Below are 27,862 nucleotides of genomic sequence, written 5' to 3' on the forward strand. Positions count from 1 at the left end.
TACTATATTTAAGGTGCTTCACAAGTGCTGCTTGTCATTGTACTGACTTCTTCCTTTTCTCTTTGTTCGTAAGTCAAATTGTATTCACTGTTGCTAAGGAGCTCATCCACAACATGCTTAGTTACCAAGTTCATTATTCATAGCCAGAATGCAGCAATACGTTCGTCTTCAGAGTCGAACTGATACAATAATTGAAGAGAAAGTCCTGCACACAACTTAAAAATTCCAGTTCTTTCTCTCTCTTCCCCCCCCCCCCCCCCCCCCCCAAATGCAATGCACACTCTGTCCCAATTGCTAAGTGTTTACGAACAAGCTTTCAGGCAAATGATTTTGGTATTCGTACTCATCTCTATCTAATCCGACAGAAGATTTTCTGTTCAATTTTCTTCCACAGTATGTTGGTTCTAATTCCTCACTGGCTCAACTCATCCTTTATATCTTTGAGCCCCAGGCATTGTTGACTCTCTACCACGATCAAGCCTGCATTAATCCTCATGTTACTACATGTACTCCCTCTTGTACCAGTATTACCACACGGGCAGCTTTCTTATGCCTCCTGAATATATTTATATCCTGGTATGTTTATTTTCCATTATTTTTCAGTTTGTAGCCAAGTTTCTGTTTTGGTATGACTTTTAGATCTTTATTGTTAGATAAATCGATTTGTATTTTCCCCCCAGATTATTTTGATCAATTGGTAGGAAATTAAGTGATTAATTTCCCCACATTCTGTACAATCTAATGGGTGCATTTTCACTCTTTATTTTAACACACCTGAAACTAGTCTTGCCCTGAAACTTACTAATCTAAATGAAAGTCACCTAACTCCCAGAAGACCATAAGCTGCTCTTTTGGAGAGAGGGGCAGCTCAGTAGCACGGTGGGTAGCACTATTGCTTCACAGCACCGGGGTCCCATGTTCGATTCCCAGCTTGGGTCACAGTCTGTGCGGAGTCTGCACGTTACCCCCCCCGTCGGCATGGATTTCCTCCGGGTGCTCCGGTTTCCTCCCACAAGTCCCAAAGGTGTGCTGTTAGGTGATTTGGACATTCTGATTCTCCCTCTGCGAACCCGTACTGACGCCGGAATGTGGCGACTCGGGGATTTTCACAGCAACTTCATTGCAATGTTAATGTAAGCCTACTTGTGACAATGATAAAGGTTATTATTATGAGAGAGAGAACTAACTGGTGGTGTTTTAACTTGAGGGACCCAGTTCTCAGGCAAGGGGCATGGTTGAAAAGGAGGGGACTTCATTAATAACCTCAGCAGGTATGGGAATTGAACCTGCTCTGTTGGCGCTGCTCTGCATCACGAACCAGCCGTCCAGTCAACTGAGTTAACCGACCCGTTTCTGATCTGAATGCATCTTGCAGGATTTCAGCCTTTGTTTATCTGCATTGTTGGCACCCACATACATTTACCATCATAACTAATTCTGTCTATCCTTGCTGTATTTTTGTCTCTTCTGGAACTTGGGAGGCAACAAAGAATCGGGGATTAATGATCTGGACTGTAAATGATTGTTCCAACTCCCTCTTATCTGTCGAATCTCCCTACCATTAGTATTTCTAGCTCTGTTACGAATCCCCAAGCTCTCAAAATAGTTTAAAGTATGCAGGAAAACATTAGTTGCTAAAATTAAATCTGCATTAAAATCTTCGAATGATATAGCACAGAAGGAGATGATTCAGTCCTTCATGTTTGTGCTGGCCCTTTACTGGAGATACCAAGTTACTCCCAATTCCATGCTCTTTCTTCATAGTTCTACTTTTACCCTCATATGAAGTATTTATCTTTTGAATACCACTGTGGAATCTGCTCCCACCACTCTGTCAGTCCTTTCCAGGCCCAATGATTTGTTGTACATATATGTTTATATGTATTTTTAAAATTCCTCATCTTTTCTGGCTCCTTTTTCAATTACCTCAAATCTGTCTCTTTTTGATTCCTCCATGGGGCATATGTGCCTTTGGCTGAGCCAGCATTTGTTGTCCATCCCTAATTACCCTTAAAAAAAAAGTCATGATGTGGAGATTTACCTGAGTCACTCACCTGAGGAAGGAGCAGGGCTCTGAACGCTAATGATTCAAAACAAACCTGTTCGACTTTAACCTGGTGTTGTAAGACTTCTTACTGTCCTTAAAGTGTTGGTGTTATGAATATCTGGATTATAATTTAAACATTTTTGAATGCTAATTTAAGCTTTAGGAATAACGGTTTAACTGTAGAAAATTGGGCATCTGAGAAACTAATGAAGTAAATTTGATTCAAACATGCTTGGTGTTAATCAAAGTTTAAAAACTAACTTGTGGTCTTAAAAGGCCTAGCTATAAAGGTATGGTCATAAACACCCGGTGCTTGGTGTTAGCACATAGAACATACAGTGCAGAAGGAGACCATTCGGCCCATCGAGTCTGCACCGACCCACTTAAGCCCTCACTTCCACCCTATCCCCGTAACCCAAAAACCCCTCCTCACCTTTTTTGGACACTTGAGGGGAATTTATCATGGCCAATTCACCTAACCTGCATGTCTTTGGACTGTGGGAGAAAACCGGAGCACCCGGAGGAAACCCACGCAGACACTGGGAGAACGTGCAGACTCCGCATAGACAGTGACCCAGTTAGGAATCGAACCTGACCCTGGCGCTGTGAAGCGACAGTGCTATCCACTTGTGCAACAATGCTGCCCTTAGCGTGTAGTGTTAGCTTGTAATGGAGTCTGGAAAAAGACAATTCCATCCATTAAAAGTATAAATCATTCAAATCACAGTATTAAAGAGCTGTGCTGAAGGTAATGTTTTGCATTTCTAAGCATGCTACATCATCATAGAGATGGGCTATGGGGTAGATAATTTATCTTTGCGTGTTTACTTAGAGAAGCATGTAATTTCAGTTTGATTTCTTGAGGGAAAGGCAGCTGTAAGTTTTGCTCCACTGTGCAGGCAGTGGAAGAAATCTACAGTGAACCTCGTAGTGTCTTGCGGCAGAAAGCAGTCAGAGGAATTAACTCAGAAAGCTGTGGGAAAGCAGTTGGATACCTGCTGGTAATCTGAACAATGAGCTCAGGCATCCACAAGCATGAGGTCTGTGCAAAAGGTGGAGGGTCAGTAGCCATAAAGCAAATGGAAAAATCTTACCCCGAAGGAATAGCTAGAATACCAGACTCGGGCTGTGTGGTGGTCGTGGGGCAGGGGGGATGGGGCAGGAATTATCCATGTAATTGAAGTCACTCATCCTTGAAAACATTCTAGCCACTCTCTTCACTCTCTTTAAGATGTAGACATGCTTTGTGAGGTGAGGTGCTCCAACTGAGAGCTAACTGGTGTTTTACAGAGGTGAAGCATAAGTTGACTTCTTACCTGTTAAAAAAAGGCAATGGTCCCATATACTTTTTTTTAAAACAGTCTCTCAACTTGTCTCGACACCTTCAGAGGTTTGTATGCAAACAAAACATACATAATTTAAATTTGTGTTTGCATCTATTACCATTAAATAGCCTTTTTTTAAAGAATGTATGTTACAGCTGCACTGTAATAAACGGACATTTATAATATCTGAAAAGTGTATTATATCTGATTTATCGTTCCCAATTTTCTTAGTTGTTTATAATGAATTGACTCCAAAGGGAGTAACATTCTTAAGATATAATGCAGTGTTTTTGTGTCATGTTCTAAGTCTGGTCTTGTCAGTTCATTTAGTGTTAAAATGAATGATTTTGACTTGCTATCAAATGCCCATGTTATCATTGTACATGTTTTGGTTGTTGTAAATGTTGGCTGGAAACTTTATTTGATAATCACAGCTAAATCCTAATCCTTTCCTTTAGCATCTTATCTCAAGGACACTCGTTCTTTGTATAAAAATACTATGCTTCTTTGGTGAAAAACCCTCAATGTTGTCCACACACATAATCTATCGATCATGGATCTGAATTTTTTTTAATTGAAAAATTGTGGATTAAGGTGAATATTCCCTCCAAAGTTGGGGCTTGGAACAAAAACATGATTTTACAAAAGCATCTTCAACATAATAAAATCTCCAATCTCTAGGAGTGTTTACAGCAACATTTGACGCTGGGCTAGGTGAGATTTTTGTACATAAGAGAAAGTTTGGTTGAAAAGCTAGCTATTTCAGAGCATCTGAGAGGAGAAGAAGAAGAGGATAAGTTTAGGGAAGAAAAGATTATGGGGAGAAGATGGGAAAGCAAAGTTAAGGATTATCATCTCAGATCAGTCATGATCTGATTGAATGGCAGAACAGACTCGATGTGTCGAATGACCTACTTCTGCTTATAAGACCATAAGACATAGGAGTGGAAGTAAGGCCATTCGGCCCATCGAGTCCACTCCGCCATTCAATCATGGCTGATGGGCATTTCAACTCCACCTACCAGCATTCTCCCCGTAGCCCTTAATTCCTCGCGACATCAAGAATTTATCTATCTCTGCCTTGAAGCCATTTAGCGTCCCGGCCTCCACTGCACTCCGCGGCAATGAATTCCACAGGCCCACCACTCTCTGGCTGAAGAAATGTCTCCGCATTTCTGTTCTGAATTTACCCCCTCTAATTCTAAGGCTGTGCCCACGGGTCCTCGTCTCCTCGCCTAACGGAAACAGTTTCTTTGCGTCCACCCTTTCTAAGCCATGTATTATCTTGTAAGTTTCTATTAGATCTCCCCTTAACCTTCTAAACCTTATGTGTTTTATGGTGCTGGAAGAAGAGGAATGTTACAAATTTGGATTGAAGAGAGGGGGTGGAGGAAAATACAAGTTTAGGGATAGATAGGAAGCTCAAGAGAAATTTGACAAAGGTGCCATGGACACAGGACAAAGGGAATGCTAATATTACTGACTACGGTAGATCTTAACCCTGGCATAAAGGTCATGATGTATGAAGAGCAGAACAAGGGTGAGCGATCTGTGAATGCAAAACGTGAGAACAAGTTACAGACTTTTCCTTCTAGGGGAAGGAAGTTAGAAAAACAAAACATTGGAGGGACAGAGTTCTTGGCCTGAAGTTGAAGTCCAGAAGCTTGTAAAGTTCTTAACTGGAAGATGAGGTGCTGTTCCTCTAGTTTGCGCTGGACTTCACTGGAGCATTGCAGCGGGTCGAGGCCAAAAATATGAGCACGAGAACAAGGTGATGAATTGAAATGGCAAGAGGCCGTCTGGGTCATTCATAACTGCGGACTGAGCCATGATGTTCTTCAAAGCGGTCACCCAGTCTGCATTTGTTTTCCCCATTATAGTAGAGACCACATTGTGAGCAACGAATGCAGTAGACCAAATTGAAAGAAGTGCAAGTGAATTTCTGCTTCACCTGAAAGGAGCGTTTGGTGCCTTGAACAGTAAGGATGTAGGAGATAAAGGGGTAAATGTTATACATGGAATTGCATGGAAAGGACCACGGGAGGGGGGTGATGTGATGGGGGGTGAAAGGGGAATGGAACGGACCTTATGGAATCCTGATAGCAGAGTGAGGGGAAGAGATGTTTCATGGGAACATCGTGCTGGAGTTGACAGAAATGATGGAAGATGATCTTTTGAATATAGAGGATGGTGGGTGAAAAGTTAAGCTAAGGGTTCATGGTTCTGTGAGGGAGGGCAAAGGGTGAGGGCAGAAGTGCGGGAAATAGGTCAGACACAGTTGAGGGCCCCCATCAGCCACAGCGGTCGGGGGATGTGGGAGCCTTGGCTCAGGAAAAAGGAAGACATGACAAAAGGGCTGTTGTGGGAGCTAGCATCATTGGGCTGATGCGACAAATGCAGATAAACTGGGAACATGGGATGGAGTCCATATAGGAAGCAGGATGTGAGGAAGTGTAGATGAGGTAGCTGTGGGAGTAGGTGGGCTTGTGATGAATATTGATAGACAGTCTACACATAGAAATTGAGACAGGGAAGACGAGGCAGGGAATGGATGTATTGGAGATGGACTGTGTGAAGGTGAGAGATGGGTGGAAATTGGAAGCAAAAAATTATACATTTTCCAAGTGCAGCTGAGAACATGAAGCGACACAATCCAGCCATTGATATACTGGAAAAAGAGAAGTGGGAGGGGGGGGGGCCTAGTAGGACTGGAACCAGGAATGTTCCACTTGCTCCACAAAAATACAGGCATATCTGGGACCCATGTGGGTACTATAGCCACGCACTTAATTTGGAGGAAGCGAGGCAAGTTGAAGTAAAAATTGTTGAAGAGAACAAGTTCAGCTAGGCGACCATGAGTAGTAGTGGATAGTGATTGTTTGAAGAAGTGGAGAGCCCTCAAACTATCCTGAGTCACAGAATCACAGAGCTGCTCGCAGAAAAATATTTTTCACTGTACCTCGGTACATGTGTCAATTACCAAATCCAATCCAATCCAATACAGAAGAGGCCCATCGGGTCTGCACCAACGCATGAATGACATCTGACCTGCCTACCTAATCCCATTTGCTAGTACATGGCCCATAGTCTTGAATGTTATGACGTGCCAAAAACTCATATAGGTACTTTTTTTTTTTACTGGCCAGAGCTTTCTCATTTCCCTTCTTTGCTCTCTTAATTGCTTTCTTAAGCTGCATCCTGCACTTTCTGCTTTCTGGACTCCACTAATGCATCCGTTGATTTGCTCCCTTGTACTTGCTGAATGCTTCTTTTCCTTCTCATTGTATCCTCTGGTCATCGAACGTCTCTAATTATCCATGGTTCCATGGGCTTGTTACTCTTCCCTGTTACACTAGAGGGGACATGTTGTGCAATTACCCTTACCATTTCCTTTTTGAATACACTTGGTAGAGAATGAAGTTGTAGAAGGATTGGATGTCAATCGTGAAGAGGAGGCGGTTAGCACCAGGAAACTGGAAATTGTATTTTTTTAAACAAACTATTTTATTGAGGTATTTTTCGGCATTGTAAACAGTTACAGATAACAAAAAAAAAAATGTGCAAACATCAACGTAAAATCAATACTTCAATCAAACCATATTGCACAAGCCCGCTCCTCTCCCATAGACACTACCCGCCTATTTATCCCTCCTACTCTACTCTAATCCCCCCCCTCCCCCCCCCCACCCCCACCCCGCGCTGATGTTCACTCTCCCGCGAAGAAGTCGAATAATGGTTTGCCACCTTCGGGCGAACCCCAGTACAGATGCCCTCACGACGAACTTAATTTTTTCCATACCCAGAAATCTTGACATGTCTGAAAGCCATAGTTCGGTCTTCGGGGGTTTTGAGTCCCTCCATGCCAGCAGAATTCGCCGCCGGGCTATTAGGGAAGCAAAGGCCAGAACATTGGCCTCTTTCTCGCCCTGGACTCCCGGGTCTTCTGAATCCCTGAAAATTGCCACCCCTGGACTCATCACCACCCTTGTTTTTAGCACCCGGGACATGATCCCCGCAAATCCCTCCCAGTACCCCCTAAGCATCGGACATGCCCAAAACATGTGAACGTAGTTCGCTGGTCCTCCCGCGCATCTAGCGCACTTGTCCTCTACCCCAAAGAATTTGCTCATCCGACCTACCGTCATGTGGGCCCGGTGAACGACCTTAAATTGAATCAGGCCGAGCCTGGCACATGTTGCGGTTGAGTTTACCCTACTCGAGGCTTCTGCCCACAGCCCGTCCTCCATCTCCCCGCCAAGCTCCTCCTCTCATTTGAGTTTCAGTTCCTCCGTCTGGGACTCTTCCCCTTCATGAGCACCTTGTAAATATCCGAGACTCTACCCTCTCCTCCTTCTCCTCTAGAGACTATTCTGTCTTGGATCCCTATTGGTGGGAGGCGTGGGAAGGATGGGACCTGTCTGCGGACAAAGTCCCGCATCTGCAAGTACCTAAAGTCATTTCCCCTTACCAGCCCAAATTTCTCCTCCAAGCCTCTCAAAGCTCCCCTCCAGGAACATATCGCCCACCCTCCTCACCCCCGCCCGCCGCCATGTTCGAAACCCTCCATCCATGTTCCCGGGGGCAAATCGATGATTATCACATATTGGAGCCCAGACAGACGCACCCACCTCCCCTACATGCCTCCTTCACTGGCCCCATATCCGCTGGGTTGCCCCCACTACTGGGCTGGTGGAGTACCTGGCCGGCGACAGCGGTAGGGGAGCCGTGACAAGGGCTGCCAAACTGGTGCCCCTGCACGAAGCTGCCGCCACCTGCTCCCAGATAGACCCTGTACCCACCATCGACTTCCTTATCATGGCTAAGTTAGCCACCCAGTAGTAGTTGATCAGACTTGGCAATGCCAGTCCTCCCTCGCTGCGGCTCCTTTCAAGCATCGCCTTCTTCACCCGCGGAGATTTGCCCTCCCAGACAAAGCTCATGATGATTTTGCCAGTCCTTTTGAAGAAGGACAGTGGGATAAAGATCGGGAGGCACTGGAAGATGAACAGGAATCTAAGGAGGATTGTCATCTTTACAGTCTGCACCCTCCCCGCCAGTGACAGCGGGAGTGCATCCCATCTCCGAAACTCCCTCTTCATTTGTTCCACCACTCTGGTCAAATTTAACTTGTGCAACCTGCCCCAGTCTCGCGCCACCTGTATCCCCAAGTACCGGAAACTTTCCTCAACCAGCCTAAATGGCAGCTCCTTCATTCTATTCTCCTGGCCCCTTGCCTGCACCACAAACATCTCACTCTTGGCCATATTTAATTTGTACCCTGAAAACCGGCCGAACTTCCTCAATGTTTCCAGTATATTTTCCATCCCGGCCAGTGGGTCCAACACGTACAGGAGCAGGTCGTCCGCATAGTGGGAGACCCTAATGTCCCCCCCCCCCCCCCCGGTCATTCCCTTCCAGCCCTTTGCAGCTCTCAATGCAATCACCGACGGCTCTATGGCCAGCGCGAACAGCAACGGGGAGAGTGGGCATCCCTGTCTGGTCCCGCGATGTAGTCTGAAATAATCTGACATTACCCTGTTCGTCCTAACGCTAGCTTTTGGGGCCTGGTACAATAGTCTGACCCAATTAACCAGTCCCTCCCCAAACCCAAACCGTCCAAGCACCTCCCACAAATAGCCCCACTCCACCCGGTTGAAGGCCTTCTCAGCGTCCATTGCCACCACTACCTCCACCTACTTGCCAGTCAGGGGCATCATGATCACATTAAGCAATCTTCTCAAGTTAGCTGTCAGCCTTTCACAAACCCTGTCTGATCGTCCCCAATCACCTCCGGTACGCAGTCCTCAATTCTAATCGCCAGGACCTTTGCCAGGAGCTTGGCATCCACATTGATCAGGGAGATTGGCCTGTATGACCCGCAGGATTCCGGGTCCTTGTCCCGCTTCAATATCAGCAAGATGGTGGCTTGCAACATCGTCGACGGCAGGGTCCCTCTGTCGCTTGCCTTATTAAAAACCCTAGTCAAGACCGGTCCCACTGCCTCCGAGAACGTCTTGTAAAACTCTACTGGGTATCCATCCGGCCCCGGGGCTTCCCCCGACTGCATGGCCTTTAGGCCCCCCAATACCTCCTCCACTTTAATCATGGCCCCCAGCCCGTCCACTAGTCCCCCGCCTACTTTTGGGAATGTTAGCCCGTCCAGGAACCTTTTCATCTCCTCCGGCTCTTCCGGGGGTTCTGAAGTATACAGCTTACTATAGAAGTCCCGGAATACCTTATTCAGTCCTGCCGGGTCCTCCACTCTGCTCCCATCCCCATCAATCACTCTACTTATTTCCCTGGCCGCCTCCCTCTTCCTGAGTTGCTGCGCTAGCAATCTGCTGGCCTTCTCCCCATGCTCATACACCACTCCCCTTGCTGTCCTAAGCTGTTCCACGGCCCTACTTGTGGATAGCACCCCCAGTTCCGCCTGTAATCTCCGTCTCTCCCTGAGTAGGTCCTCCCCCGGGGACCCCACATGCTCCTCGTCTATCCGATAAATATCCCTAACCAATCTGTCCATTTCTGCCCTGTCCGCCCTGACCCTGTGAGCCCGAATTGAGATCAGTTCCCCTCTCACTACTGCCTTCAACACCTCCCAGAGGGTCGCTGCTGAAACCTCCCCCGTATCGTTCGCCTGCAAGTAGTTTTGCATACACTTCCGAAGTCTCTCACATATCCTCTCCTCTGACAACAATCCTACGTCTAACCTCCATTGCGGGTGTTGGTAATTCCCCCCCCCCCGACCTGCAGGTCCACCCAATGCGGGGCATGGTCCGAGATAGTGGTTGCCGAATATTCCATATTCTTTACCTCCCCTACACAGTCCCTGCTCAAGATAAAGAAATCAATCCTAGAATATACCTTATGAGCATGTGAGTAAAACGAGTAGCCCCTTCCCGTCGGCTGTCTGGCTCTCCATGAGTCCACTGCCCCCATTTGCTCCATGAATCCTTTCAGCTCCCTTGCCATTGCCTGGAGTCTACCCATTCTGGGACACGACCGGTGCAGCCCCGGGTCAAGGACTGTATTCAAGTCCCCCCGTCTCCCATTATCAACCTACGTGAGTTGAGGTCCGGGATCTTCCCCAGCAATCTTTTGATAAAGTCCACGTCGTCCCAGTTCGGAACATATAAGTTCACCAGCACCACTCTTCTTCCCTCCAGATTGCCCCTTACCATAAGGAATCTGCCCCCGCCGTCTGCGACTACGCCTTCCGCCTCAAATTGAACCCACTTATTGATCATAATTGCTACCCCCCTGGACTTAGAATCCAAGGCTGAGTGGAAGACCTGGCTAATCCAGCCCATCCTTAGCCTAGTCTGGTTTCAGATGTGTCTCCTGCAACATAATTACATCCGCCTTCAGAGCCCGCAAATGCGTGAACACACGTGCCCTTTTAACTGGCCCATTTAGTCGTCCCCCCTCCCCACAAACGCCGGTCAGCCATAACTTTTCTCAGGCCTGCCCCCAGCCCGTGCGCCACGCCATTCTTGGCTCGCCTCTTGGCCGCCTCCACCCCTGATCTCCTTTCCATCACCTACTTCAGATCACCCCCACATCAGCAGAATAGCCCCCCCCCCCAGCAACATCCCCCGTTAACCCCACCCCTGCCAACCATTGGCTGTATTCTCCCCCCCCCCACCTGACTCCCTTGACTACCCAACCTGCTAGCCCGGTGACTCATCGCTCCGGCGCCCACTTGTCCCACCCCCATTGTTTCCCCGACCTCAACTCCCCACTCCCCAGCACACCATCCCCCACTCCAACCCACTGGAGCAATCTCACTAAAATGGGCAGATCAGACAAGATGTAAACATCAAACAGCCCCGCGAGGCTGCTCCAGGTACAATACAGTTCCAGCTGTGTACACAGAAAAGTGCTAACCCCCGTCCCTTTCTGAGCATAAATAAAATAACACCGCAATAACACAGTACCCGTACATCACCCATCCGAAACAAACATAAAAACCATAAACATAAATGAAACGAAAGCCCCCAACCAACATCTTTAACCCCCATTGCTGACCGGCCACCCTTTTGTTACAATACCGGCTCCAGCGCACAGAGAGCCCAACAAAAGGCACCCACCACAGCAGAGAGAACAAAAAAAGAGAAAAAGAAAGCCACAAAAACAGGAAAAAGACCATACGGGGGGGGGGGGGAGAGGGGGAAGGGGGGAGGAGGGGATCCCCACCCCCCACCGCCAAACCCCCCCCCCCCCATGGAAAAACTGCCCACAAAAAATACACCGCGTGTCACCTTTAAAACAGTAAACAGTCGACCAGCAGTCCAGGCACAGTAGGCATCCCTTCAAACAGTAATTCTCGGACCCTAGCTTGCGTCCGTGGGTCCTTTTTTGGGGACCAACACCATATCCATCGCAAAGCCCATCGCTTCTTCGGGCTCGGAGAAGTAGTGGTGTTGACCCTGATGCGTAACCCAAAGACGGGCCAGGAAGAGCAGACCAAACTTCACATGCTTTTTGAACAACACCTCCTTGTTTAAAGGCTGCTCGCTGCCTAGGCACCTAGCCACCTCCTGGCATAGGTCCTGGTAGATGCGAAGAACACTGTTATTCCACGTGCTGCTCTTGGCGCAGTTTGCCCACGGCAGCACCCGCTCCTTTTCTACAAACCTGTAGAACCTAATCACCATTGGACAGGGCGGGGGACCCCTCGGACGCACATGTCTCGCCTGCACACGTGTGCCCCCTCCAGCTCCGGCGGTCGCGGAAAGGCTTCAGCCTCCATCAGCTGCATCAACAGGTCCGCCGCAAACGCTGTGGCATCAGCTCCCTCAGCCCCCTCCGGGAAGCCGATGATCCTCAGACTTTGGCTGCGGGCTCTATTTTCCAGCTCCTCTACTCTGTCCAGCAGTCTTCTCTGTCTCTCTTTCAACTCGTCGACTTCTCGCGCCGCAATCGTCTGCGCATCTGCCTGCTCCTCCACCGCCTCTCCCAGCTCCTTAACCTTTTCGTCCTGGGCATCCAGTCTCTGGTTCAGCTGACCCACTGCCTTCTGAAGTGGGTCCAAGTTATCCCGCTTCAACGACTCAAAACTGTTTTTAATAACCTGCAGCATGTTTTCCAGCGCTTGCTGGATCGCTGGGCCCGTAGGTCCGCCATCTTGACTCCCGGGTCAGCTTCCCCTGCACCTTGCCTTTGTCCCTTCCTCTCCCGTTTTCGCTGCTTTCCGCCCTCACGCAGATCCATGCAGCTCTGCTCGCTCCTCCGCACCTCCATGGCCGTCCTTTCACCGCTCCACAGTCCTGCAAAACCGGGGAACCAGGTCCTCAAATTCTGCCGGAGTGAGAGCCCCCAAATGTGCGGCTCACTCGCTCATTGCCGCAACCGGAAGTCCGAAACTGGAAATTGTTAAAATAGCACAGGGTATCACAGAAATCATGAAGATAGGGGTGGAAAGAGTTTGGACAAGGGGAGAGAGCCAAGATAAGAAGTTCACCGAGCAGGAACAGGCTGAAATGACGGGTCTAACAGGACAGTCCTGTTTGTGTATTTTGGAAAGGATGGAGAAGGAGGCTCTACAGGCTTGAAAAGCTGATGCTGGAGGCTGTAGAGGGAAGCTGCTCAGAGCAGCTGAGATCACTGACAGTCCTGAAGCAACAGCTTGAAGTTTGGTGGTGGGGGCCATGGTGTGAGAAGGATGGAAGAAGTGTCTGGGAGCCGGTACGCCAGACAACAGCAGCACCATCTTTGTCAGCAGCTTTAATAAGAAAGTTAGTGTTGGATCCGAGAGAACAGGTTGCAGCGGGTGAGCAAAGCCGAGAAATTAAGATGGCTGATGTCACAGTGACAGTTCTCAATGAAAAGATAAAGAACAGATAAGAGGCCAGAGGGAAGGATCCAGGTAGAGGGAGAATACCAGAGGCGGATCAAAAGATCCGTTGAAGGGGAGCGAGGCTTCCTGCCCAAGTAAGTGAATGCAGAGACAAAGACATTAAATTAAATGAAAATAGCTTGTCATAAGTAGGCTTCAAGTGAAGTTACTGTGAAAAGCCCCTAGTTGCCACATTCCAGCGCCTGTTCGGGGAGGCTGGTACGGGAATTGAACCGTGCTGCTGGCCTGCCTTGGTCTGCTTTCAAAGCCAGTGATTTAGCCCTGTGCTAAACCAGCCCATAGAAGAAGATTTCAGCATCATGCCGAGCCTCAAATTAATTGGGCCATGGGCATAATGGGATAAAACGGAGTCTTTTGCTGAGCACAAAACGTTCAGCATCAGAGAAAGGAAGGTCAGTAAGACATAGTGAATACACGGCAGGAGCTGGAGTTAGAAGAAGGCATGTGGTCAGAGGGATGGGAAAGGGTGGAAGGACCCAGATGGGCATCAATACCAATACTTGCTGGAGCTCCTTAGCACCTGAAGGGAAGAAAAAAAGTTCCATGGCATAAATATTTAATTGGCATTAATATTTAATTATCTACATATCTTTTCAGCAAACAGATGCTTGTGGTCAGCAATTCCAAGAAAATCTAGGTGATGTTCCTGTTAGTACTTGCAAACTTACTTTTGAAACCTATGCAGTTTCTTAAAAGCAAAATACTGTGGATGCTAGAGATCTGAAATATAACCAGCAAATGCTGGAAAAACGCTGCCAGACCTGAGTTTATCCAGCATTTTCTGCCTATTTTCTTCTTCCACGTTGGAGAAAGTTTATCAATTTGAAATGTTAACTATGATGACTCTTGGCACAGAATTTACTGAGACCAGCATTTTCTCTTTTAATTTCAGATTTGCGGTAAATGCAGTATTTTGCTTCTCTTTGCACGTTTGTTCTCGTTGAGTGTTTCCTGGAGTGGAAAACTGCCAATATTTGACCTTTTTCACATTTGCGTTGTGCAACCAATTCTAGGGAGGACAGTTAAAATCCCTAAATTTTAAAATTGCTTTTATACAATGTGGATATGAGTTAGTATCATCTGAAAAATTAATTTTTCTGAAAAAATTAAGAATCTATTTTTCCGTACTCTCATTGATTTGAACGCAATTCACAATCAACTGTTGCAGAGTCTTGCATGCTTTTGTATAATTGCAAGTGACTTGTCAAGTAATTTTAGCAGATGTTAAATTTATTTGGAAATAATTGAAGTACAGAAGGTTGCAACTGTGGTTAAAATAGATCTTGTCAAAAACTGTTAATTAGATGCACACAAATCATCTGAGTTGTTGCTGTGGATGGAATGCACGGCTCTATTTCCTCAGTGTAAGAAAAGTGGATGTGAAATTTATGACTTGCAAATTATTATCACAGGAACATACAGTTTGGAGAATGAAGAATGTGATAAGTTGACAGAATAGGAATAAACAAATCAGGCAATGGCACAACATCTGCAGCAACCCATGAACAACTCTCAAGCAGCTCATCAGTCTCCTTACCAGTACACTGCTACCTTTTTCATTCAGTGACAGTGTGTGCAATAAGATTTGGATTAACAGTATAAGTGGCTACCCGCTATGCTCTTAATAATGATGACCTTTTATTGTCACAAGTATGAGGTTACTGTGAAAAGCCCCGAGTCGCCACATTTCGGCGTCTGTTCGGGTAAGCTGGTACGGGAATTGAACCCACGCTGCTGGCCTTGTTCTGTATCACAAACAAGCTGTCTAGCCCACTAAACTAAACCGGCCCTAATAATAACATTTTATTCATAAGTATGAGGTTACTGTGAAAAGCCCCTCGTCTCCACATTCTGCGCCTGTTCGGGTAAACTGGTATGGGAATTGAACCCACGCTGCTGGCCTTGTTCTGCATCACAAACCAGCTGTCTGGCCCACTGAGCTAAACCAGCCCAATCATGCCACCATGACATGAACTGATTTATCATCGGAGGATGACTTTTCACAACTTAGGGAGGCAACTAACATGGCATAGTACCACCTCCATTGTATGAACCACTTGTAGCTGTGGCTGAGATTGGGAATTTGTGGAGAGTCTGTGTTTAAAAACCTTAAATCTCACAGCATGGGGGATTGGTGTTGCAGCATGAAGCTCAATATTTCCAGCATTTCTTTCAAAATTAATTCTTATTATTGGGTGCACAAAACTAACTTTTCAATATGTGCCATCTTGTTATATGTAACCTCCATAGACAATAAAGTCTGAATTTCAAAAGGTTTATTATGTGGAACGTACAGAACAAAAGAATGCCCTTCATTAACAGCCTTTCTATTTGATACCTGCACTGAAATATCTCTCCAAGGGTTAAATTTCAAACTTGTGTTCATTTGCATAGTCTTTAAATATTCAAGGTCCGCATTCCCATCTGATATAACCCAGTTTTTCTGGTTCAAACAGTCTGTAACCTTCAGTTGATAGTGAGACTACTGCAACCATAGATCATTTCTTAACAACACCCAAAATGTACGTGACAACAGGCACTTGGTGACGGACTGAGCTCTGTGCATTACCGACATTGTCACTGACAATGAAAGGGAGCATGAAAGTTGATCCAGTGAACCCAGGTAGTGTTTCTAAAAGAAAAAAATCAACACAGGTGAGTGGAAATATTGTGAAGCTAGACAGGGAAATTTAATGAGCAAACAACAAAAAGTTTGAAGTTTTCTTCCTGGGCTTGAGTCATATGTATTTTACTTGACAAGTGCCTTGTTGCCAATATCCGATCATGCCAATAATCGCTGATGAAAAGATTTTCATTAATTTGTTGAATTGAGTTGGATTGGGGATTGAGGCCAGCTGAGGGGTGAGCATATCTTCCTATTCGCATTGGTTTGCATACCTTTGACAAGCTGGTTTGAAACTAAGACAGGAAAGGAAGCACAATAACAGTGAACTTGTCGGTTTTTTTTTTGTGGCCTTGGCTTTGAAGTGCCCCTTCATTCGGGTGACACTGATTGGAATGCTGCACAAACTCAAAACACTGCTTTGTCCCACACCTCTGGTTTTAAATGTGGCTCGTTCAATGTCGAAAAATAATCAGTTCAAATTGGTCTCACTCTGATCAAAAATCTTCAAATGTATAGCTCAAGAAAACTTTGAAATGAGGAATGAGGAAGTCTTAGTACTAAAATAGAGAAGTTTAAAGTATGTCTCACAAGCATTGCTAATCATACAGTTATTTTAGAACATCATATCAGTAGGACTGAGGTGTTGCAAGGTTATTCTCTGCAGAAATATGATAAGAGTAAATTGTAGTACAATATACACTGTTTGCTCAGTAGACTATACATAGTAAGCTGGGCTGAAAAACATTTTGAATCACAAAGTCTGAAGGAAAAGTCAGTAAAGTTTTTTTAAAAATCTTGATTGCATTAAATTATCAAGTATGTGAGTTTCCAGAGGAATAGCAAGTTAATTTTGCCGAACTGTATCTAAAGCATTAGTTCCATCAGTTTACCAGTTTAAAAAATAATTGTTTTTTGCCAATATTGTTATACTTTCAGTGCTGTTATGCACAATTACTTACTGGCTTTTTGTGCTGGACTTAGCTGCTAGGTTTATTCTGAGATTGGTACATGTGTTAGTTTATCAGAACAGAAACAACTGTGAGATATAAAAAAAAACTTGCACAAGTGACCCAGCAGTAATCTCGAAGATAAAAGAAAATATATTTTTCTTAACTTTGTCATTTGTTTACCTTCCTTCCTCCTCTACTTGAGGCCCACCAGTCCTTTGGAGTTGATAGCAGTTAATTCATTAGAGAGGAATGGGGAGGGAAAATAACTGCAATTTGTAAATACCATCAGATGAATGCATTCGGACCTAAAATTATTCCGGTGAATCTGCAAGGAATTAAAAATATTTCCAATGGGACATTTACAGATGAGTTGACATTCACATGTTACATCATATGCAAAATACTGCTTTAGTACTGAGTAGAGAAAGGGTTTACATTTGACTGTTTAAAATTCATCGATTGTTTCTACGCAAAACTTTGATTTAGTTTTTAAAAAGCCATCTTTTGGGGGTATTCTAAATGACTTTGCATATCTGATCTTATGAATATATGTGCAAATTCTGGGAGTGCTGCAGAGGTCATCCAGTTGTCTGGAATGTTTGGTTCCAACTAAATTTTCAGCTGGAATCTGATCTTGCAAAGATTCAATTTTTTTGTTTTGAAAAGCTGCTTTAATCCTTAAAAGAACAGTACTGGGTTAGAACCATACACTATCAATAGTGTTGAATGTTGACTGCAAGTAATCAGATATGTAAGTTAACATTGTAAATTATTAAATGGACGCCACTCGGGACACATTTGTGCAGAGCATTGTTTGGGACAGCAAACTGTTTCAGTCACATACATGCATTAAATTACTTGAGAAGGCCTGTGCGTAATTTGTGAAGTTAGCTCTGCAGGATGCTTGAACAAGAATGCAAACCGTGGTGCCAGCAGGGACAGCCAGGCGTAACCAAGTGTTTGTTTTCATGTGAAAACTGGAAAATGCATGTAGTAGATACTGCTGCTTGGCAGGCTGCCATCAAAACTGATCATCAATATTTGCATCTCTCTGACCACTGACATAAACTGAACTTCCTCTGGGCAGCATTTTCTCAATTTTATTTGGCATTCTGTTGGTTGGAAAATTTGTCTTTCTCATCCGCTCCAAATTTTGTTGTTACACCAAAACCGAAGAAAAATCCTGATTGCTTTGTCGGTATGGTGGGAATAGAGAAGTTAAGATTTCAGCTGTAGCCTTTCGACCATTTCAGAAACTCTTGTTCAGCAGACTAAGGTAATCACAAGGCAAACACTGAAGTGAAATTTCAGTTTTAGTAGAGGTGCAGGAGTATATCCAACAGTTTTTGCAGTGTGTGTGTGTAATGCAATGCACAAATTAATTTCAAAGTGCAGCCTGTTTTGGGTCGTCGAGCACTGGGAAATTGGTATTGGGAAGGTTTAGAGCTGCCATGGCTAACGCTATTGCTTTAACTTTTTCATAAATATTTCTAATACTCCACTTTCCCCTGCTTCTCGCCTAAAGGCCCCCATTCATCTGGACTGTTCTATGTACACTCACTGAACTTGCACAATCATTGGTTGGCAGGCTATGTGAAACTGACATTGTCTTCTGCATTTGAATGTTTTTCAACAGTTATCACAGTAGTGTATTTACCACTACGCTGGCTAAGATAAACTGTCAAAGTGCAGGCGGATTAAATCATGGACCTTTTGGTCAGAATGGCTTAGTTCCACACTGAACAATGCAACACAGTCATTGGGGAAGCGAACATATTGTTCTCAGATGCTTTTGGTGAAAGATGACAACACATTTTGTGTCAGTAATGCACGTTAAATTGAATTGTCAGGCAGGAGGGCATCAGATTTTGTAAACGCCAATGCTTTCAATGGTCTAGCTTCAGAAGAACAGATGCCTTTGGATTTGCTCCAAATCATGAAGTTATCTAGCAGTTGTATCTGGCCAAGGATCTACTGGTTAATTCAAAATCTCATTTCAACTTTCTGGTTACTTTAAATTGTGCTTCATGTGTCATTTTAATGCAGTTGGCTCCTTAGAATTTCTGGATAATTGGAATATTGGGGTGGGACAAATTAGGGCATAATTGTCAAGTGTAGGTTGCTGCTTTCCAAACGTTTTAAATTGTTTCATCTCATAGAATCAGAATTCTAGAATCCTTACAGTGCAGAAGGAGGCCATTCAGTCCATCAAGCCAACACCAACCCTCTGAAGGAGCACCCTACATAGGACCACTCCTACACCCTATCCTTGTAACCCCAGAACTCCACCTAACCTTTGGACACTTCGGGCAATTTAGCATGATCAATCCACCTAACCCACACATTTTTGGACTGTGGGAGGAAACCAGACCATCCGGAGGCGTGCAGACATGGGGAGAACATACAAACGCCACACACAAGTCATCTGAGGTCTGAATTGAACCCGGTCCCTGGAGCTGTGAGGCAGCAGTGCCACCATGCCGTCATATACATATCTTAATATGTATAGATGCTCAGTTCTACTTAATTACTGCAAATTACTTAATTACTGTGAAAATATCGATCAAGAGACGAGAAGAATGATGTTCTGTCACACCAAAACTTCTATTACTTGTGGGCTGAGAAATGTATAAATTATGTCAAATAGTGATCCTTACTTTGAAATAGTTGTGCTTTCTGGCCCATTGGATAGAAAGGCATTCATTTTTAACATGTTAATTTCATGTGATGCATTCTATAGTGTATTACAGTTGGCACTCTGTTGTCCTCTCTGTTGGTGAGGTGTAGATAAATTAGTTCTATCGTGGTTATTTACAGTGACTCCAGATGATGAGTCTTCTCTCACTGCAAGATGGTGACTTCGATTGAATAGAATTCTATTTTGCATTTGATGGACTGAAGAAGGTCCATAAACTGTGTCACAAAGCTGATTTTAAGGAAGTTTGAGTGTTTTGAAAGTTTGTTCCGTGTACAGGTCATGTTCAGGTACAGCTCATTGAGTCCTCACGCTGCCTAATTGAAGAAAAATGGCATTTCAGGCCTATTTGGGGACAATGTGTGAGTGGGGGGGGGGGAGTGGAAAAGAGAGAGAATTCAGCACCAACAAAGAGGACTGGTATAATTGTGACTGAAGGCTATACGTTTGGCTGAAAGTGAATAAGTACTTTTCGGGTTGGTTCGCCCCAAAACTGCTCATACACCTTTTCAAGGTAAATGTCAAGAGATAAAATATTCAACCCAAAAGGAACTGAAAACACCACTTAAATCATTTGCTGTTTAGTTTTCGTAGATGTTCCCACACTCGTACAACATGCCGTTCTACAACTACAATGGGAGGATGTTCTATTCTCTTTGCCAAAGCTGTAATTTTCTGCACTAATTAATGAGTGAAAGAAGCTAGGTCATTGCGCCCCAAATCTTAAATCTCCTGTCTGATTGTGAACACTCAGTTTCCACTTTAACTTGATGGTTTGGCTAATAATCTTTATTGTCACAAGTAGGCTTATATTAATACTACAATGAAGTTACTGTGAAAAGCCTCTCGTTGCCACATTCCGGTTACTGTTCGGGTACACAGAGGGAGAATTCAGAATGTCCAATTCACCTAACAACACTTCTTTCGGGACTTGCGAGAGGAAACTGGAGCACCTGGAGGAAACCCATGCAGATACAGGGAAAACCTGCAGACTCCGCACAGACAGTGACCCCAACCGGGAATTGAACCTGGGACCCTGGCGCTGTGAAGTAACAGTGCTAACCACTGTGATTAGGCTAAGATTAGGAACTGGCACAATTCCAGGTTCAAAATCTGAGACTCAAAACTGTTTACACCTAGAGTGGGGGGGAGGGGGGGGGGGGGGGGGGGGGGGGGGAGGAGAGAGGCGAATCACATAATCAGAAAAGCTGCCAAGGTAAAGGAATAACAACTCAGAAGTTAAGGCAATGGAGTTGTGTTAAATGCAGATATTGCACCTCTCAATCTAAGAAATAAACTGGATGAATTGAAAGCAATTATTCAAATACTCACTGGCTCAGCCAATTGCCCTTAAGAATGTGATAATGAGCTGTCTTCTTGAATTGCTGCAACCTATGTCCATTATAGTTTTAGAAGAGACAGGACAGCTGAGAAAGGAAAAAGACTGACAATACTCGGAAAAGAGGGAATACATATAACATACAGTCATGATCACTGAATAAGGGGTCGATCATTTAGGACTTGGAGGAAAAGGTTCTTCACTGAAAGGGATGTGAACCTTTGGAATTCACTAGCTCAGGCAGCTGTCGATGCTACATTGCATATTTTCAAGTCAGAGATAGATAGATCTTTGGACATTAAGGAAATCAAAGATATGAGGATAGTGGAGGCAAGGTGTAGCTGAGGTCAACATCTCAGTGAATGTTGGAACAGCCTTACCTGGTCAAATAATCAACAGCATCTTGTGTTCTTGCACAAAATGCTGCACAGAGGACAAAAAAGACAAACAGAGACAATGGCCTTGAAGCTCTATTGCTCCTGCATCTCTTGCTGCACCTTTTGCTCTTCTGTCCTCATTTCAGTGTCTGAACAGCTCACTCTGCTATACCATGTGACGCTGGATTAAAAGGAGCAGTACGCACATGGTGTATTCCATTTTTTTGCATAAATTCTTGGAACAAATTCCTCATAAACAAACATGAAATGTACTTATTAAAAAGAAAACCTGTACAAAGCGGAACAGCCCTATGGCTGCCCTGGAGTAGCCCACATCCGGCTGCCCCGGGCCCAACATGTCTTATACGAATGTTCTGCCATTTGGACTCTCAAGCTAGGTGACCCTCTTCTGCTGTGTTGCCCTTACGTGGACAATCACCACAAATCACCACTTCTCTCCCCCTTTAAAACTTTTATACAATTTTCAATAACTAAATTACCCACTCCTAAACTCGAACTAAACATTGTACACTAGTTGGACAATTGTAAATCGAGTCCTTGAGGTTTTTCAATTTCTTATAGAGCACGTAATTCTGTACTCTGAGATGTTTCTACTGGATCGACATTAACAAGAACTGCAATAACATGTACCTCTCCAGGCACAGGCAGTTCATTACTACTTGTTTGCACGGTGAAATCAGTTATGTCTATAACAGATCCGTTGGGTACTTCGGTGCTTACAGGTTCGAAAACATTTTGTGATGGCAAAACTGACGGCTGGAGTGTCTCCTTACTCCTCAAGTCATCCATATGTTGACGAACGATCCATCCCTCCATGTCTACTGGATATGACAGGAGTCCGGCCTCGGAGACAATAATTCCAGGGATCTAGTTTGATCCACTACCGAAGGTTCACATTGACACCATCATATTATGCACTTAATATGTTTTATTTTATTGTTGCTGTGGTGATGGTTCATTGAGGTTTGTGTGTTTAAACATAAACACTTTTACTGGCAGGCTTTAACTATGTACAGTTCCAAATCTTGTGTGGAGCTCTTCCATACAGGGTTGCTGCTTAGCGAGGTCTGTGCTAGACTGTTCTCTGGCCATGTGACTATACACTTTACTCTGTGGGCTGTGCCATTCTCCAGTCCCACATTGATCACTGCTCTGTCGAGCACCTTGTATAATAATCAGGCACATACCATCATAATACAACACAGTCCTTTGTGTTGACAGTTCTTTCACAATCTCAGTCTGTCACGGGGGGAATGGTCATAGTAATCTGTTTCTCGTACTTAGGTCGTGTGATAAAGTTTTTTTCTCTTTCCAACATTTCGATTCAGCAACTTTTTCACGACTATTTTATCACATTGGCTCTTGTGTTTTTCCATTCACGTGATGAATGCAGCAGTCTTGTTCTGGCACGTAATCTCAGTATGGTTCTCTGTCTGAATTGCTGATTCTGCTGTCAACTTCAATGTTTTTATCTCTTCAGTAAACTTCTCATTGCCAAGCTTCCTTCTTCAAGCTCTTATTCTCCTGATTCAACTCTTTACCGGACTTGCCCTTATTTTCAAATTGCTTTTCATGGAGTCAGCTTATTCTGCATCATCTCATTAATATCTCCTCCTTTTTAACATCATTTTGTAAATTTTTGCAACTTTTTTTCAAGTTTGCTGTCACTGATTCCTCTTTATATTCAATAGTTCATAGTTTCTTTTGAAGTTTTTAATTTCTGTGTTTCTTCTGAGGGGAATCCATCATGTTCTTCCTGAATATGTACATTTCACAAATTAAACCTTAATTTCTGCTTGTCTTGACTTCAGCCAACCCCTTTTTGGCTTCACTGTTGGCCAGGACTGGCTCCGACTTGTTTCCATTCTGCAATTCTTTCACCCTTCATTTAGTCATTTATTGTTTTCTGTTGCCTTCCTTGTGGGATCTTTCGTTGTTGCCCTCCTTCTGGGGTCCTTTGTCGTGGCCCTCCTTCCATGGTCTTTTGTCGTGGCCCTCCTTCCATGGTCTTTTATTGTGGCCCTCCTTCTGGGGTCCTTTGTCGTGGCCCTCCTTCCATGGTCTTTTATTGTGGTCCTCCTTCTGGGGTCCTTTGTCGTGGCCCTCCTTCCGGGATATTTTATTGTGGCCCTCCTTCCGGGGTCTTTTATTGTGGCCCTCCTTCCGGGATCCTTTGTCGTGGCCCTCCTTCCATGGTCTTTTGTCGTGGCCCTCCTTCCGGGGTCCTTTGTCCTGGCCCTCCTTCCATGATCTTTTATTGTGGCCCTCCTTCTGGGGTCCTTTGTCGTGGCCCTCCTTCCGGGGTCTTTTATCGTGGCCCTCCTTCCATGGCCTTTTGTCGTGGCCCTCCTTCCGGGATCTTTTGTCGTGGCCCTCCTTCCATGGTCTTTTGTCGTGGCCCTCCTTCCGGGGTCTTTTGTCGTGGCCCTCCTTCCGGGGTCTTTTATCGTGGCCCTCCTTCCATGGTCTTTTGTCGTGGCTGTCCTTCCATGGTCTTTTGTCGTGGCCCTCCTTCCATGGTCTTTTGTCGTGGCCCTCCTTCCATGGTCTTTTGTCGTGGCCCTCCTCCATGACCTTTTGTTGTGGCCCTCCTTCCATGGTCTTTTGTCGTGGCCCTCCTTCCGGGGTCTTTTGTCGTGGCCCTCCTTCCGGGGTCTTTTATCGTGGCCCTCCTTCCATGGTCTTTTGTCGTGGCCCTCCTTCCATGGTCTTTTGTCGTGGCTGTCCTTCCATGGTCTTTTGTCGTGGCCCTCCTCCATGGTCTTTTGTCGTGGCCGTCCTTCCATGGTCTTTTGTCGTGGCCCTCCTTCCATGGTCTTTTGTCGTGGCCCTCCTTCCATGATTTTTTGTCGTGGCCCTCCTTCCGGGGTCTTTTATCGTGGCCCTCCTTCCGGGATCTTTTGTTGTGGCCCTCCTTCCATGGTCTTTTGTCGTGGCCCTCCTTCCGGGGTCCTTTGTCGTGGCCCTCCTTCCATGGTCTTTTATTGTGGCCCTCCTTCCGGGGTCTTTTATTGTGGCGCTCCTTCTGGGGTCCTTTGTCGTGGCCCTCCTTCTGGGGACTTTTGTTGTGGCCCTTCTTTGGGGATCTTGCGTCATTGTCCTCCTTTCGGGGTCTTTCGTCGTTGCTCTCCTTTCATTGCCATTTCCATGAGGTCTTCATTGCCCTTAATTGCAGTCTTCCATTGCCTCCTCCGGTTCGCCTCCTCTGGGGTCTTGGTCTGCCTCCTCTGGGGTCTTTGTCAGTCTTCTCCGGTGTCTTCCGTTGCCTCTTTCTTAAAGTCTTTTTTTTCTCCTTTTAGTCTTTGTTTCTTTTGGACCTTTTCTTGGGGCTATATATGCATATATATTATATATTAGTCGGACAGTTCAGGTCTGCAGTATATCTACCCCTCAGAATCTGGCAATATCTCAACATCTCAAATGGGTATATTCACCTAAGCAGAAGCATTCGGGTGAGTATTTTCTCTTCAGACTTTGACTAAAACAGGTTGAAATTAGATCATATGAAACTCGAGCATCATTTGAGATCATCTGTCATCAATTCAGATGGCATTAAGATGATATCAAGATCGATCAAGGAGTTTGTTCTTATGGGAAAAACTGTTGATTACCAAATACACAAATTGGTTTCCATGTTTTCTATGGTCATAAGTTATCCCTTTAAGAGCAACACAGCAGAAGAGGGTCACCTGGCTTGAGGGACCAATTTGAACAAGGGTGGGTAATCAACCCAGAGGGTGGAGTCCTCTCTCAGGCAGAAGACATGCGAGTGTCAGGCCAGAGGCAGTGTCATTATAATTAATTTTATCCTCGTTATCAAATGTAATGATGCATGTTCACCTGACCGATGCGAGGATGAGCAGATTCTTCCCTGGGATGGAGGACGGGTGTGAGCGTTGTTCTCGGGGGCTGACTAACCACACATGTATGTTCTGGTTTTGTCCCAAGTTTGTAAGCTTTTGGGTCAACACCATGTCCGAGATATTTAACGGCGATCTGGAACCAATAGGACATCCTATGCGCCATAAATTTTGTGACACTACATCATTGTTACTGTCTGTCTATCAACCTCTGACTTAGAAACTGAACAATTTAAACTGTGGAATCTAATTTCTTTAGGTAGGATTTTCTTCTCCATTTAAATGATTGTTTCCTCTTTTATTTCTCTTTCTGCACCTGATTTGACTCATCAGGTTTCACTTTCAGCAAGCCATTGCATAAAGATATTTGAGTTGAAGGCGGCAGGAAAAAATTAACCCTAACACCATGAACTACTGCAGCAAGTTCCTGTCCACTTAAGTGAATTCTGTTTTTACAAAAGGTATTCTTTGTTTCCCAACTGAATTGGTTGCCATCTAAACTAAGCAATAATGTTGAGTGACTGACTTCTTTGGAAACCACAATTGTCCTTTAATAGTAAATATTAACACAACATTTTATTACAAAAGTTGGAGATGGTCTGTTTTTTCAAAGCCGAGACTGACTCTGAATTGAAGACTGATGTCATTTTGTCATCAAATACTGTGTTACTATTTACTGTTAACGTTGGAGATTGTTTTGTTTTTAAAACTTAGACTGACTCTGAATTGGAGATTGAAATCAATTATGAACAAAGAGCAATACAGCACAGGAAGAGGCTCTTCGGCCCTTCAAGCTATACTGGTCATGATACCACCCTTGGCCAAACTCTCATCACTTCCTTGTGTCGTATCCCGGTATACACATCGTATCCATGTATTTGTCGAGATGCCTTTTGAACGCCCTCAATGTATCTGCTTCCACAACCTCCCCTGGCAACGCGTTCCAGGCACTCACCACCCTCTGTGTAAAAGACCTGCCTCACACATCTCCTCTAAACACCACAAACCTAAACCTATGCCCCCTGGTGACTGACTCCTCCATCCTGGGAAAGAGTGACTGCCTATCCACTCTATCCATGCCCCCCATAATCTTGTAGATCTCTATCAGGTCACCCCTCAACCTCCGCCGTTCTAATGAAAACAGTCCGAGTCTATTCAGCCTTTCCACATAGCTAACACCCTCCAGACCAGGCAACATCCTGGTAACCCTCCTCTGAACCCTCTCCAAAGATTCCACATTCTTCTGGTGGCGTGGCAACCGGAATTGTGCACAATATTCCAAGTGTGGCCTTACCAAGGTTTAATACAACTGTAGCATGACTTGGCAGTTTTTAAACTCTATGCCCCATCCAATGAAGGCAAGCATTCCGTATGCTTTCTTGACTACCTTGTCCACTTGTGTTGCCACCTTCAAAAATCAGTGGAGCTGCACGCCCAGATCTCTCTGACTTTCTATATCCCTAAGAATTTTACCATTTACGGTATATTTCCCCTCTATGTTAGACCTACCAAAATGCATTACCTGACATTTGTCTGGATTAAACTCTATTTGCTATTTGTCTGCCCAACTCTCCCAACTATCTACCTTCTGCTGTATCCTCAACACTATCTGCCACTCCCCCAACTTTGGTGTCATTGCGAAATTACTAATCAGACCAGCTACATTTTCCTCTAAATCATTTGTGTATACTACAAACAACAGAGGCCGCAGCACAGATCCCTGTGGAACACCACTAGTCACAACCTTCCATTCAGAAACACCCATCTACTGCTACCCTTTGCCTTCTGTGACCGAGCCAGTCCTGTATCAATCTTACCTCCTCACTTCTGATCCCGTGTGACTTCACCTTTTGTACCAGTCTGCCATGAGGCACCTTGTCAAAGGCTTTACTGAGGTCCATGTAAACAACATCCACCGCCCTCCTCTCATCAATCATCTTTGTCAACTCCTCAAAAAACTCAATCAAGTTGGTGAGGCACGGCCTCCCTTTCACAAAACCCTGCTGTCTATTGCTGATGAATCCATTTGTTTCCAAATGGCTATAAATCCTGTCCCTGAGAATTCTCTCCAGTAATTTACCTATTAACGACATAAGGCCTATAGTTTCCTGGATTATCCTTGCTACCTTTCTTAAACAACGGTACCACATTAGGTATTCTCCAGTCCTCTGGGATCTCACCTTTTCATAATAATAATCTTTATTGTCACAAGTAGGCTTACATTAACACTGTAATTAAGTTATTATGAAAAGCCCCTAATTGCAACATTACAGCACCTGTTCGGGTACACTGAGGGAGAATTCAGAATGCCCAAATTACCTAACAGCACGTCTTTCGGGACTTGTGGGAGGAAACTGGAGCACCCTGAGGAAACACAATCAGACATAGGGAGAACATGCAGTCTCCGCACAGACAGTGACAGAAGCCGGGAATAGAACATGGGACCCTGCCGTTGTGAAGCAACAGTGGTACCCACTGTGCTACAGTTCTGCCCACCTGTCGCCAATGAGGTCCAAGATGTCAGTTAAGGCCCCAGCAATTTCCTCCCTTGCTTCCCTCAGTATTCTGGGGTAAATCCCATCCGGCCTAGGAGACTTATCTACCTTATCTAACTTAATGTCTTTTAAAAGACCCAATACCTCCTCCTTTGTGATGTCAACATGACCAGATTGTCCCCACACCCTACTGATTCAGCCTGTGATAATGGACGTATGCTCGAGCAGTCAGCATGTTTGTGACAAGCTGAAAGTCAAGTGGTACATA

The 27,862-nt window shown here is 44.9% G+C and overlaps 1 protein-coding gene across 10 annotated transcripts in view; it reads left to right on the forward strand.

Annotated features, from left to right (window-relative positions):
• nedd4l (NEDD4 like E3 ubiquitin protein ligase) overlaps nucleotides 1–27,862 on the forward strand; it is a 542,434-nt gene that overhangs the window by 279,053 nt on the left and 235,519 nt on the right. Inside the window, exon 1 of one of the 10 annotated variants that reach the window (XM_038790584.1) lies at nucleotides 15,684–15,886. The exons of the other annotated variants lie outside the window; for them this stretch is intronic. Coding sequence (XP_038646512.1) covers nucleotides 15,818–15,886 — 69 coding nt within the window. The 5' untranslated portion in view covers nucleotides 15,684–15,817. Of the gene's footprint in view, nucleotides 1–15,683; nucleotides 15,887–27,862 lie in introns of those variants that run through there. 10 annotated transcript variants of the gene reach the window in all.

The sequence above is a fragment of the Scyliorhinus canicula genome, chromosome 3 (assembly GCF_902713615.1).
Source record: "Scyliorhinus canicula chromosome 3, sScyCan1.1, whole genome shotgun sequence".
Taxonomy (NCBI): domain Eukaryota; kingdom Metazoa; phylum Chordata; class Chondrichthyes; order Carcharhiniformes; family Scyliorhinidae; genus Scyliorhinus; species Scyliorhinus canicula.